The 12,500-nt window shown below is 46.7% G+C and overlaps 1 protein-coding gene across 1 annotated transcript in view; it reads left to right on the forward strand.

The window, feature by feature from the left end:
• The window catches only part of LOC143288607 (metabotropic glycine receptor-like), a 95,851-nt gene that overhangs the window by 316 nt on the left and 83,035 nt on the right, over positions 1–12,500 (forward strand). The window contains exon 1 of the mRNA XM_076597265.1: positions 1–1,216. This exon is cut by the window's left edge and continues 316 nt beyond it. Coding sequence (XP_076453380.1) covers positions 264–1,216 — 953 coding nt within the window. The 5' untranslated portion in view covers positions 1–263. The remainder of the gene's footprint in view (positions 1,217–12,500) is intronic.

Raw genomic sequence — 12,500 nt, forward strand, 5'->3', positions numbered from 1 at the left:
CCAGCCAAAGACGGGCAAGTGAGTGGAGGACAGAACGAGGTCAGGGCGGCTGACGCGGCCGCTGCTTCAGCACAAAACTTGACAGCCCGCTTTGTGTCCGCAAGCGTCAGGCGCTAAGGGAGCGGATGTAACCTTCTTCCCCGGTTATGCGTTGGGCATGAAAATCCTCGGGGGTCACGACCATCATCGTCATCATCATCATCATCGTCATCATCATCATCATCATCGTCTGGGGCCGCGTCGTCCTGGTGGTCACGGTGGAGATGAAGACGGCGGGTGCTGTGGGCCGCAGCGCGTGCTGGTTGTGTGCCGTGCTGGACGTGCTGTCCGCCCTCACCTTGTCCCCCGCCCCCTCCTCCTCCCCGCCCCTCGGACAGCTGTGGAGTAGATGGGTGCCCCATCCGGGAGGGGCGGGGGCTGGGGGCGGGGACGGGAGGAAGGAGAACATGGGCGGCAGCATCAGGACTCGCCTGGCCCGGGAGGTGCCCCGAGCCCCGTCCTTCCTGCCCTACATCGCCCTGGATCACGGGGTGTCACCCCTCAGCCAGGACGCCCGCGACACGGAGGTGCTGCGCTTCATCAACCACTCCCTCAAGGCCCGGCCCTCCAACTGCTCCCCCAAGAACCGCAACATCATGCTGGACTACCAGTTCCGCCCGCGCCACTTCCAGCAGCCCTTCCAGGAGCAGGTGAAGAAGGCCGTGCAGATCGCCAACGTCCTCAACAGCCTCTTCCTCTACAACCGCCAGCCCCAGGACCTGTACAACAACGTCACCTACTTCGCCCTCACCCACAGCCTCGTGCAGGGCGACCCCAAGGTCAAGGGCTGCGGCATTGCATTCCAGCTGGGCCAGTACCGACCCGTGCCCCCCAACGCCCGGGCCTACTTCTTCCCTTACTCCTATCGAGCCGCCAACGGGGCCATGGTGGTGTCGGACCTCACCAGCTACTACGAGCCCTTCAACACGTCCTGGTTCTTCAACCAGAGCAGCAGAGACCCGGCCAAGCTGGCCAAGGCTGCCGAGACCGTGTTCACCAACGCCAGCGACGTTGGGGCCTACGTGCGGAAGATCGAGTCCCGCTGGACCAAGACTGTGAGGGTGTCGGCGGGTGACGGGTTCTGGGCAGACCCTTACTATGACTGTCTCCTGGAGGCCTGGATACTGCAGTTCTCCGCGCCCTTCTTCGAGATGGTCAACGGGACGGCTGTGTTCAAGTGAGTTCTGTTGCAATGTGCTTTGTCATGTGTGTGTGTGTGTGTGTGTGTGTGTGTGTGTGTGTAAAAATGGATCGGGGGGTGGGGGAGTGGGAGAAGGATTGGGTGTGTATGTGTGTGTGTGTGTGTGTGTGTATGTGTGTGTGTGTGTGTGTGTGTGTGTGTGTGTGTGTGTGTGTTGGGGGTGATGGTGTGTGGGGGTGAGGGTGGGATGGGGTGTGGATGGTGGATGAGTGTGTGTGTGTGTGTGTGCGTGCGTGCGTGCATGTGTGTGTGTGTGTGTGGGGGGGGGGGGGGGAGGGGGGTGCGTGCGTGCGTGCGTGCGTGCGTGCGTGTGTGTGTGTATCTGTTTCTGTGTGTCTGTCTGTGTCTCTGTCTGTCTCCCTCCGTATGTTTTTGTTTCTGTCTCTGTCTTTCGCGTGGCGTGGGTGTTTCAGAATACGCATCTCCACCATTTCCGTGTGTGTGTGTGTGTGTGTGTGTGTGTGTGTGTGTGTGTGTGTGTGATGGGCCTGAGTCCTAGTCTCTCTGTCAGCCAGCCTGACAACTGTCCTGTCTGTCTGTCTGTCTGTGTTCAGTAATGATATGTGTGGGGAAAAAAAGATACTAAAAGGGAATACATCAACGTTGTTTCAAAAAGTCGCCAACCTGTCAGTGTATTTGATCATTCGCTGTATGTCTGTCTGTCTGTCCGTCTCTCTGTCTGTTAATCTCTTTCTCACTCTCTCCTTTTCCTCTCACTCTCTGTCTTTTGTCTGCCTGCATACATGCCTTCACTCTCTTTCTCTCTTTTCCACCTTTCCCTCAATTTAATGTACTGTATGTAAGTCTTTAGATACCACCAGTTCGTTGTGGAAGCCTTTCTTCATCATAGGAAATCGAATTGTCTGTGTTGCAGTAACCTTTGATCAAAATAGTATCTACATCTCTGTTTAAACTGTAATTTATGGTATGTCCTTTCTGTGCACACCACCTTAATATTTTTAGAACCATAAATTCGTGTAAGAAGTTTCTTTCTATCTTTTTATTCATTACTTCATTCTGTTTTCCAGTACACTCCTCGTGGACGCCTTTTACACTCTACAGGCTTACGTGTTTTTTTTTTCTATCCTTCCTTCCTCCCTTCCTTCATTCCTAACCTTTTTCATTCCTTCCTCTCTTGCCACCTTTCTCTCAGCTGTCCATTCTGACCCCTCTCTCTGTGTGTCTGTATGTCTTTCTGCTTGTCCGTCTGTCTCTCTCTTTGCATCTTTCTGTTCCTCTTATCTCCATTTTCTTTCTTCCTTACCTTTATTTCTTTTGTTCGTGGTCTTGTTGGCGTTTACCTTGTCTTTTTTTCTTTTTTTTTTCTTCTTTTTTTTCCTTTTTTATCACAACAGATTTCTCTGTGTGAAATTCGGGCTGCTCTCCCCAGGGAGAGCGCGTCGCTACACTACAGCGCCACCCATTTTTTTGGTATTTTTCCTGCGTGCAGTTTTATTTGTTTTTCCTATCGAAGTGGATTTTTTTAACAGAATTTTGCCAGGAACAACCCTTTTGTTGCCGTGGGTTCTTTTACGTGCGCTAAGTGCATGCTGCACACGGGACCTCGGTTTATCGTCTCATCCGAATGACTAGCGTCCAGACCACCACTCAAGGTCTAGTGGAGGGGGAGAAAATATCGGCGGCTGAGCCGTGATTCGAACCAGCGCGCTCAGATTCTCTCGCTTCCTAGGCAGACGCCTTACCTCTAGGCCATCACTCCACACATGTCACCTTTTGTTCTCGATTCTTTTCTAGTTCATTTCATTTTTCTTCTGCCTCTTCGTTCGTGGTCTGCAACTCCCACGTTCACTCGTTTAGTGCACGAGTGGGCTTTTACGTGTATGACTTTCATACTCCTTTTCGGAGTGGGGTGGGGGGGGGGGAGGGTGTGTGTGGGGGGTGGGGGAGGGTGCATGCCGGGTATGTTCTTGTTTCCTCCACGCCACCGAACACTGATTATAGGATTTTTAACGTGCGTGTTTGATCTTCTGCATGTGTATACACACGTTTTCAGGGAGTCTGCACATCTGTTGACCCGGGAGATCGGAAAGAAAATCTCCACCCTTAATTAACCCACCAAACGCCGTGACCGGGAGTCGACACTCACTTGAAATTACGTCCAACGCTTTAACCCCACGGCTGTTCGGCCCGTCTAATTTAAATTCTATTGTTTTTTTTTTTTTTTTTTTTTTTTTCAAGATTTCTTCTTCTTTTTCATCTTTTTCTGCTCCCATTTATTTTCCATTCAGGTATGAAAAGGAAAACTTTTTTTGACATTTCCGTCAAGATTTATTTTATCTTGGAAAATCGCTTTTGTCATTAAAATTTTTCCTTTCCTTCATGTCCCCTATTTTCTCTTCTATTTCGTGTGGTTGTTCTACATGTTTTTCTTGTTCTTCTTTCAATTGTTCTTGTACTTATTGTTCTACATGTTTTTTTTTCTTTCTTGTTCTTGTTTTACTTGTTCTTGCTCTGCTTGTTCTACATGTTTTTCTTGTCCTTGTTTCACTTGTTCTTTTATTATTGTTCTACATGTTTTTCTTGTTCTTGTTTTTCATGTTCTTCTTCTTCTTGCTCTACATGTTTTTCTTGTTCTTGTTTTTCATGTTCTTCTTCTTCTTCATGCCCCTGTTCATGTCATTATTCTTGTTCTTCTCCCTTACTCCCTACCCGATCTCTCTGTCAGTCTGTCTGTCTGTCTGTCTGTCTCCCGTTCTCCCATTCTGTTTATCTGTCTGTCCGTATTGTTTTTTTTTTCTTCTGTCTGTCAGTTTGCATCTCTGTCTATGTCTCTGTCTGTCTCTCTCCACATGTTTTCTTAATATTCTTTGCTTACCTATCACTCTGGAGGGATCCCCCTCTCTTTCATCTTTCTGGAAAATAATCCACATTTCCAGTTTCATTTAAACGATAGTATTGAGCTAATCACTGTGAAATGACGGAGTGTTCAAAGAGCTGTACCAAATACGTCCCATAGTCGTTCGACAATACTATATATTGCGGAAGAGTTCGTCGTGGCGTGACTATCAGGTGGTCCAGCAATAGCTTCTGACTGTTCCGATGCAAGTCGAAACAAGTTTGTTGTGGTGGTGGAAGTGCTGTTTGTGTGCGTGCGTGCGCGCGCGCGTGTGTGTGTGTTTCAGTGAATGTATGTGTGTGTATATTGTTGCGTGTGTAGGTTGTGTGTATATATGTGTATATCTTTTATTGTGTGTGCACATATGTGTACGTGTGTATGTATACATATGAGCGTGCGTCTTTGCGTGCGTACGTGCGTGCATGCCAGTGCGAGTGTGTGTGTGTGTGTGTGTGTGTGTGTGTGTGTGTGTGTGCGTGGTGCGTGCGCGCGCTTGTGTGTGTCTGTTTTTGTGCATGTCCTCAGTAGGCTATACTTGGCATCCTCTTAATGAACCGACAAGGTCGTGCAGCTGGCAGGTGGTTGATTAATCAATTAATTATTTCCCGATCTGATGAAAGCAGCGACCGTAGGAAGAAAAGAACACGATCAGACAAGTCTTCTCCCCTGACTTACCTTCCCGTGGGAACCTGCATGGGGTCGCCCCCAGTTAACTATTCTTCATCCCTGTGCCCTTTTGTTGTGGATAAGGGAAATTCGTGTGTGTGTGTGTGTGTGTGTGTGTGTGTGTGTGTGTGTGTGTGTGTGTGTGTGTGTGTGTGTGTGTGTGTGTGTGTGTGTGTGTGTGTGTGTGTGTGTGAGAGAGAGAGAGACAGAGAGAGAGAGAGAGAGAGAGAGAGAGAGAGAATCACTCTCAGGCAGTTTTTTTTCGTCTTCATCTCAGTTCTCTGGCCATGAGGAACCGTCAGTCCATTTCGTACGGCTCCCCAGGGTTCCCCGCTACCTTTCACCCCATGAGGATGCACCGTGCAAGGCCAGTCTTTGCATCCCGGGATCTGAAAATGCAGACAGGATTGTAGGATATTGGCTCAGGTCTGATGATCTTCTTCATCTTTCCGTTCGTCAGATGGACACTCCAGTGTCTGCGATGAAGGCGGCTGTACGCTGCAGGTCCTCCACACAGTTTCAGTTTCTTCAGGAGGCATCACTGTGTTCGGACAAATCTATATACGCTACACCACATTTGCTCGGAAGATGCCTGACCAGCAGCTTAACCCAGCGTGTTTAGTCAGGCCTTGAGTGCATGCATTTATATTTGTGTAATTATCAGAGTGGATTTCTTCCACAGAATTTTGCCAGAGGACATCGCTTGTTGCTATGGGTTCTTTTTCAGTGCGCCAAGTGCATGCTGCACACGGGACCTCGGTTTATCATCTCATTCAAATGACTAGACGGGTTCAGTTTGATTTTCCAGTCAAACTTATGAGAAAGGCCGAAAGCAGATTCGAACCCACACCCTCACGGACTCTGTATTGACAATTGAGCGTCTTAACCACTTTACTGCCTTCCTCCACACAGTCATACAGCTTCCGGGTAAGTCTGAGGCATTGGTTTCCTGAGTCGGCGACGCCTTTAACCAGCAGAGATGGACATAGTGCTGGCATTGACCAGCCTGACAACGGGCACCTGTTGAGCTCTGTCCTGCTGATGAAGTGGTTCCTGCTCAGGTGTGGGAGGGATACGAGCTTTCAATGTAGATTTGGGTTAAAAGATTAAAGCTCCCGTAGCCTTTTACGGCCATCGGGGCAGTGAATTCATATCCACCGTATATAGGGTTCGGCATAGGAAGGCGGGGCCCAATCCTCCCTATCCACCGCTTTACGCTTTAACCTTTACCAAGCCAAGTCAGGTACCCATTCAAACCTGGGTCGAGTGAGGAAAAACAGAGTAAAGTGCCTTTCACAAAGAAACACCATGCCGAGACGGGGCCTTGAATGTGTATGAATGTAGCTATATATATATATATATATATATATATATATATATATATATATATTGTTGTTCCATGAAACAGATTTCATCCCCTCACATTACTCATAGTACAGAGCTTGTTCATTTTGTTCACTGTCTGTCTTCGAGAGTGTGTTGGCTTCTTCATCAACCAGTTTACCACAACTAGTCTGAATCCATTCCATGGAGGCTTCAGATCACTTGATGGATAGTTCTTGCGTTATGCTCTGCGGTTCTTGCGTGATGTTCTGCAGGTTTTTTTGTTTTTGTTTTTTTGTGTTTTTTCCCCACTTGATCTGGAGGCATTTCGGGTAAAGATGTGTGGTCCCAGATGACAGCTGTGGTAGCTGATTGATTCTGTGTTGTGTTCAGCGTCTGTGCTGCTGGAAGCAAGGCACGTGTTTTTGCTCGTTAACTTGCTGAAAACGTGTGCCTTTAAGTTGATGAGTTCGTGCGTCTGCCAACTGCGAATGTAGCATGAACATCATCTCTCCTCCCTCCCCCATATTTCTCACATCATTTCCCACTGGTCTGTCTATGCATACTGAGGGTGCAGGTGGCTGTATAGTAGTCCTTGTCCTTGCCCTGTGCTTCAGTGGTGAGAGATTGGAGGTCTGTTTCAATGTGGTCGTCCTTTGTATAGATTGGTGAGAGATTGGAGGTCTGTTTCAATGTGGTCGTCCTTTGTATAGATTGGTGAGAGATTGGAGGTCTGTTTCAATGTGGTCGTCCTTTGTATAGATTGGTGAGAGATTGGAGGTCTGTTTCAGTGTGGTCGTCCTTTGTATAGATTAGTGAGAGATTGGAGGTCTGTTTCAGTGTGGTCGTCCTTTGTATAGATTAGTGAGAGATTGGAGGTCTGTTTCAGTGTGGTCGTCCTTTGTATAGATTGGTGAGAGATTGGAGGTCTTTTTCAGTGTCGTCGTCCTTTGTATAGATTGGTGAGAGATTGGAGGTCTGTTTCAGTGTGGTCGTCCTTTGTATAGACTGGTGAGAGATTGGAGGTCTGTTTCAATGTGGTCGTCCTTTGTATAGATTGGTGAGAGATTTGAGGTCTTTTTCAATGTGGTCGTCCTTTGTATAGATTGGTGAGAGATTGGAGGTCTGTTTCAACGTGGTCGTCCTTTGTATAGATTGGTGAGAGATTGGAGGTCTGTTTCAGTGTGGTCGTCCTTTGTATAGACTGGTGAGTGATTGGAGGTCTGTTTCAACGTGGTCGTCCTTTGTATAGACTGGTGAGTGATTGGAGGTCTGTTTCAGTGTGGTCGTCCTTTGTATAGACTGGTGAGAGATTGGAGGTCTTTTTCAGTGTCGTCGTCCTTTGTATAGACTGGTGAGAGATTGGAGGTCTGTTTCAGTGTGGTCGTCCTTTGTATAGACTGGTGAGTGATTGGAGGTCTTTTTCAGTGTCGTCGTCCTTTGTATAGATTGGTGAGAGATTGGAGGTCTGTTTCAGTGTGGTCGTCCTTTGTATAGATTGGTGAGAGATTGGAGGTCTTTTTCAGTGTCGTCGTCCTTTGTATAGATTGGTGAGAGATTGGAGGTCTTTTTCAGTGTGGTCGTCCTTTGTATAGATTGGTGAGAGATTGGAGGTCTGTTTCAATGTGGTCGTCCTTTGTATAGATTGGTGAGAGATTGGAGGTCTGTTTCAATGTGGTCGTCCTTTGTATAGATTGGTGAGAGATTGGAGGTCTGTTTCAGTGTCGTCGTCCTTTGTATAGACTGGTGAGAGATTGGAGGTCTGTTTCAATGTGGTCGTCCTTTGTATAGATTGGTGAGAGATTGGAGGTCTGTTTCAATGTGGTCGTCCTTTGTATAGATTGGTGAGAGATTGGAGGTCTGTTTCAACGTGGTCGTCCTTTGTATAGATTGGTGAGAGATTGGAGGTCTGTTTCAACGTGGTCGTCCTTTGTATAGATTGGTGAGAGATTGGAGGTCTGTTTCAGTGTCGTCGTCCTTTGTATAGATTGGTGAGAGATTGGAGGTCTGTTTCAATGTCGTCGTCCTTTGTATAGATTGGTGAGAGATTGGAGGTCTGTTTCAATGTCGTCGTCCTTTGTATAGATTGGTGAGAGATTGGAGGTCTGTTTCAATGTCGTCGTCCTTTGTATAGGTTAGTGAGAGATTGGAGGTCTGTTTCAATGTCGTCGTCCTTTGTAGAGATTGGTGAGATATTGGAGGTCTGTTTCAATGTGGTCGTCCTTTGTATAGATTGGTGAGAGATTGGAGGTCTGTTTCAGTGTGGTCGTCCTTTGTATAGATTGGTGAGAGATTGGAGGTCTGTTTCAGTGTGGTCGTCCTTTGTATAGATTGGTGAGAGATTGGAGGTCTGTTTCAGTGTGGTCGTCCTTTGTATAGATTGGTGAGAGATTGGAGGTCTGTTTCAACGTGGTCGTCCTTTGTACCGATTCTAGGGATGTCGAGGATAACCGCTCTGGCAGGATGCTCAAGCCCGCTTTTGATCATTTCCTATAATAATTTTATTGGCCTGAAGGTTGAAGATGTTTTTTGTTTCCTTTGGAGCACTTTTATGATAGGACATAGTTTTGGTGTTTTTAGGTGCCTTCATTTTGTGGTTGGGGCTCTGCTCTTTTAGTAGGTGTATGGCTGGGACTTGAAGTTTTCACTGCAAAAGGTGGGATAGGAGCTTTTCCGTTTTATTTTGCCCAGCAATTTTCATTTTCTTTCAAAAAACCTTATCTGAATGAAAGAAGGCCAGCCATCTTCTTTCCATCAATAGAGGTGAAGTCACTGTCCTCTCGACGAATCTCTAATGCTTTTCCAGTTATAGGGCTCGGCAACACTCTCCTTCCGCTATTGATGTGCCCCAACCAAAATCAAAAGACACCCATTCGCAACGTTTTGGTCGTTCTCATCAGGTTGTTGTTTTCCTTTTGATGTTATTTATTCTGATCACTGCGTGTTTGACCTAATGTTAAAGCCATGCCATCCCGTTGAGGTTCTATCTATCTGTCTATATAAGTTGTCGTTGTGGTAAAGTTAATGCAGTAGTAATGGTAGATTTGTTGCTGTAACATTGATTCTGTCACAACGAATCTGTGTTTGTTGTTATGATAGTCTTCAAAGTGCCCCGGTTGTTTGTGAAAATATGGGAATTTTACTGTGAACACGGTTGTTATTTTTGTAATGGTATAATGTTTGGAATGAATATGATGTTCTTCTAAGAAGGTTACTGAGGAAATGAACCAAAAATAACAGTGACGTAACAAATCGTTGTCATGATGTGGTTGCTGCCATGAAGCCTGTATGATTTCCCCTGTAAGTTGGCACTGAGAGATGCTGGTGATAGGTCTTCTGGGATCCTCTGGCACTTCTCACACCCAGCAAAGTCGGGGTAGAGGATTGGTGGGGTGGGGTGGGATAGCGGAGAGGGTGTGTGGCGTGGTGGGGTTTGGGGAGAAGAGCTGTTGTGTAAAGGTCTATGCAGTTCTGGAACAATGCGGAGATTGATTGATTGCTGCTGCTCGGCTTTCCTGATTCTGTCCTTTGCTGCTCTGTGGAAGAAAGGGGGAGAGTGGTTGAGGTCGAAGGAGGTTTGTCTCGGTATGTGTGGGATGGTGGTGATTTGTGCGAATGTAGGTGATGCTCTCTCTGTTCCGTGATCTCTGTTACAGCTCTGTGCCTCTGTATGTATCTGTCGCTGTGTTATGTATATATATATATATATATATATATATATATATATATATATATATATATATACTAATAATGATACAGCTCCCCCACCCCCCTTATCCCCCTTTATCCCCCTCTTCTCTTGTCTCAATCTTCCTGTTTGAGCTCATAGAGCATTAGACTTGTAATAATGAGTCAGACCTGCGGATGTGTGGTTTGTATGACATGTGATTTCCAGGCCTTCTAGGGACTGACCAGTCTAGTATGAACAGCATACAAGGTAGTCTTCCACTATTGCCATTGAATAGGGGGAGGAGGAGAAAAAGAAGAAGAATGAGAAGAAGAAAAATGAGAAGTAGTAGTAGTAGTAGTAGAAGCTTCAGCAGCAGTGGTAGTTGTAAAAAAAAACAAAAACAAAACAAAAACAAAAAACAACAGCAGCAGTAGCAACAACAAAACCGACGACATCAGCAACAGCAACAATCGCATAAAAAAAAGAAAAAAGAACAGCAATAACAAACAAACAAACAAAAACAAATGACGCTTGACTGAAAAAATAGTAAAAGGACTTGTGGCTGAAACTGGACGGAATTTTACTTCACCACCATCAAATGCTCTGAACAGGAATCCCCAAGAAAAGCTGAAGCCACGATGTCCCAAACAGACCCGAGGACGTGTTGCTCATAAAGAGTATGTGTATTTGTATTTCTTTTTATCACAACAGATTTCTCTGTGTGAAATTCGGGCTGCGCGTCGCTACACTACAGCGCCACCCATTTTTTTGTATTTTTTCCTGCGTGCAGTTTTATTTGTTTTTCCTATCACAGTGGATTTTTCTACAGAATTTTGCCAGGAACAACCCTTTTGTTGCCGTGGGTTCTTTTACGTGCGCTAAGTGCATGCTGCACACGGGACCTCGGTTTATCGTCTCATCCGAATGACTAGCGTCCAGACTACCACTCAAGGTCTAGTGGAGGGGGAGAAAACATCGGCGGCTGAGCCGTGATTCGAACCAGCGCGCTCAGATTCTCTCGCTTCCTAGGCGGACGCGTTACCTCTAGGCCATCACTCCACATAAAGCCAAGAGAACTCATCTGAGACACTGCAAAGAAGACCATCACAAACGGCAGGCGATAAAGGGCGAGTATACTACCTTATGCTCTACAGGGAACGGAAAGCGAAATCACAACGACCTTAAAGGTTCAAAGTACGGGCTGCGGTGTCGACGTGGTTAACTTTAAGGCCTGGTGACTTGGAGGTTGTGGGATTAAACCCCATTAGAAGTATATCACGGCCCCTGAACGGTTTCTAAGCAGAACTGTGAACCACACAGGGTGAAATGGGAAAATTGGAGCCTCTCACAATCGAATCGGGGCCTCACAATCATCATCGATCACGAACGCGGGTTGTTGTTGTTGTTTTTTCATCTTGCATGTGTATTTAAGTCAGAACCGGATCCTCTGAACACAGCAAAAGTGACTCGCCAGCAGTGCCGGGTCTCCATAGGTATGTGTCCTTATGGCGATCTAATACTATTGGTGGTACTGGGACAGTGACAGCGAATTCTGGCTGCACTAGTGAATGGAGGACCATGAGACAGGAACAGGAAATGGGTGCAGGAAAAAAAAACCCACGACAAATTCAAGTGAAACAGATTTAAAGAAAAGGCATAGAAATATCCGAGGAAAGAAGCTCAAAGTATTGTTAATGGAAAACAAAACAACAACAACAGAAAAAAAAAAAAAAATCACAGGTATAGCAAGGACCCGGCAGACTGGCTTTACCGCCAGAAAAAAGGAAAGCTATGGAGGGGGGGGGGGGGGGGAAGGCTGAGGGGATGGGAGTAGTGGTGGGGGGCGCGGGGGGGGGGGGGGGGGTCTGGCTGCTGTCCCGGACTGGGGATGTGTGTGTGATGTGGGGGAGGGGTGGCTTGGGATGGGAGGGGGGGGGGGTTATGGGGGGGGGGGAGGGGGGGGGGGGGAGAGGAGCGAGGAAGCTGACTGTGCAGGGTAGTCGATACGATTGTAGAGGGAAGGAATTGTTCCACTGCGTTGTTCGATAAATGGTTTTGATTGTGCTTCTCTCTCGCCAGGGGCTGGATCGATCTCCTTTCTTTTTCTCTCTCGCTGTATGTGTCTGTCTCTGTGGTGCGTCTCTGTCTCTGTGTGTGTGTGTGTGTGTGTGTGTGTGTGTGTGTGTGTGTCGCTGTCTCCGTGTTTGTGCCTGTATTTCTGTGAAAATCTCTGTGTTTTCTGTGTCTTTGTCTGTGTGTATATATATATATATATATATATATATATATATATATATATATATATATATCTATATATCTGTGCCTGTCTGTCTGTCTCTTGTGTTTGTCTTTGTGCCTCTGTGTGTCTCCGTCTCTGTGTGTTTGTGTATCTGTGTCAATGTGTGTGTGTGTGTGTGTGTGTGTGTGTGTGTGTGTGTGTGTGTGTGTGTGTGTGTTTCTCTCTTGGAGACTCCGTCCGAGGATGTGTCTGTCTCTGAATGTATCTGTCTCCCTGTGCCTTTTGTTTATCTCTGCCTGGTTGGCTGGCTGGTTTGTTTGTTTGTTTGTGTCTGTCTCTGTTCGTGTCTCTCTGTCTCTGTCCTTTTCCGCCCCTGTCTCTGTCCCTATCTCTGTACGTGTGTCTCATTGTGTCTCTGTCTCTGTACGTGTGTCTCATTGTGTCTCTGTCTCTGTACGTGTGTCTCATTGTGTCTCTGTCTCTGTACGTGTGTCTCATTGTGTCT

Source organism: Babylonia areolata, chromosome 1 (assembly GCF_041734735.1).
Source record: "Babylonia areolata isolate BAREFJ2019XMU chromosome 1, ASM4173473v1, whole genome shotgun sequence".
Lineage (NCBI taxonomy): Eukaryota > Metazoa > Mollusca > Gastropoda > Neogastropoda > Buccinidae > Babylonia > Babylonia areolata.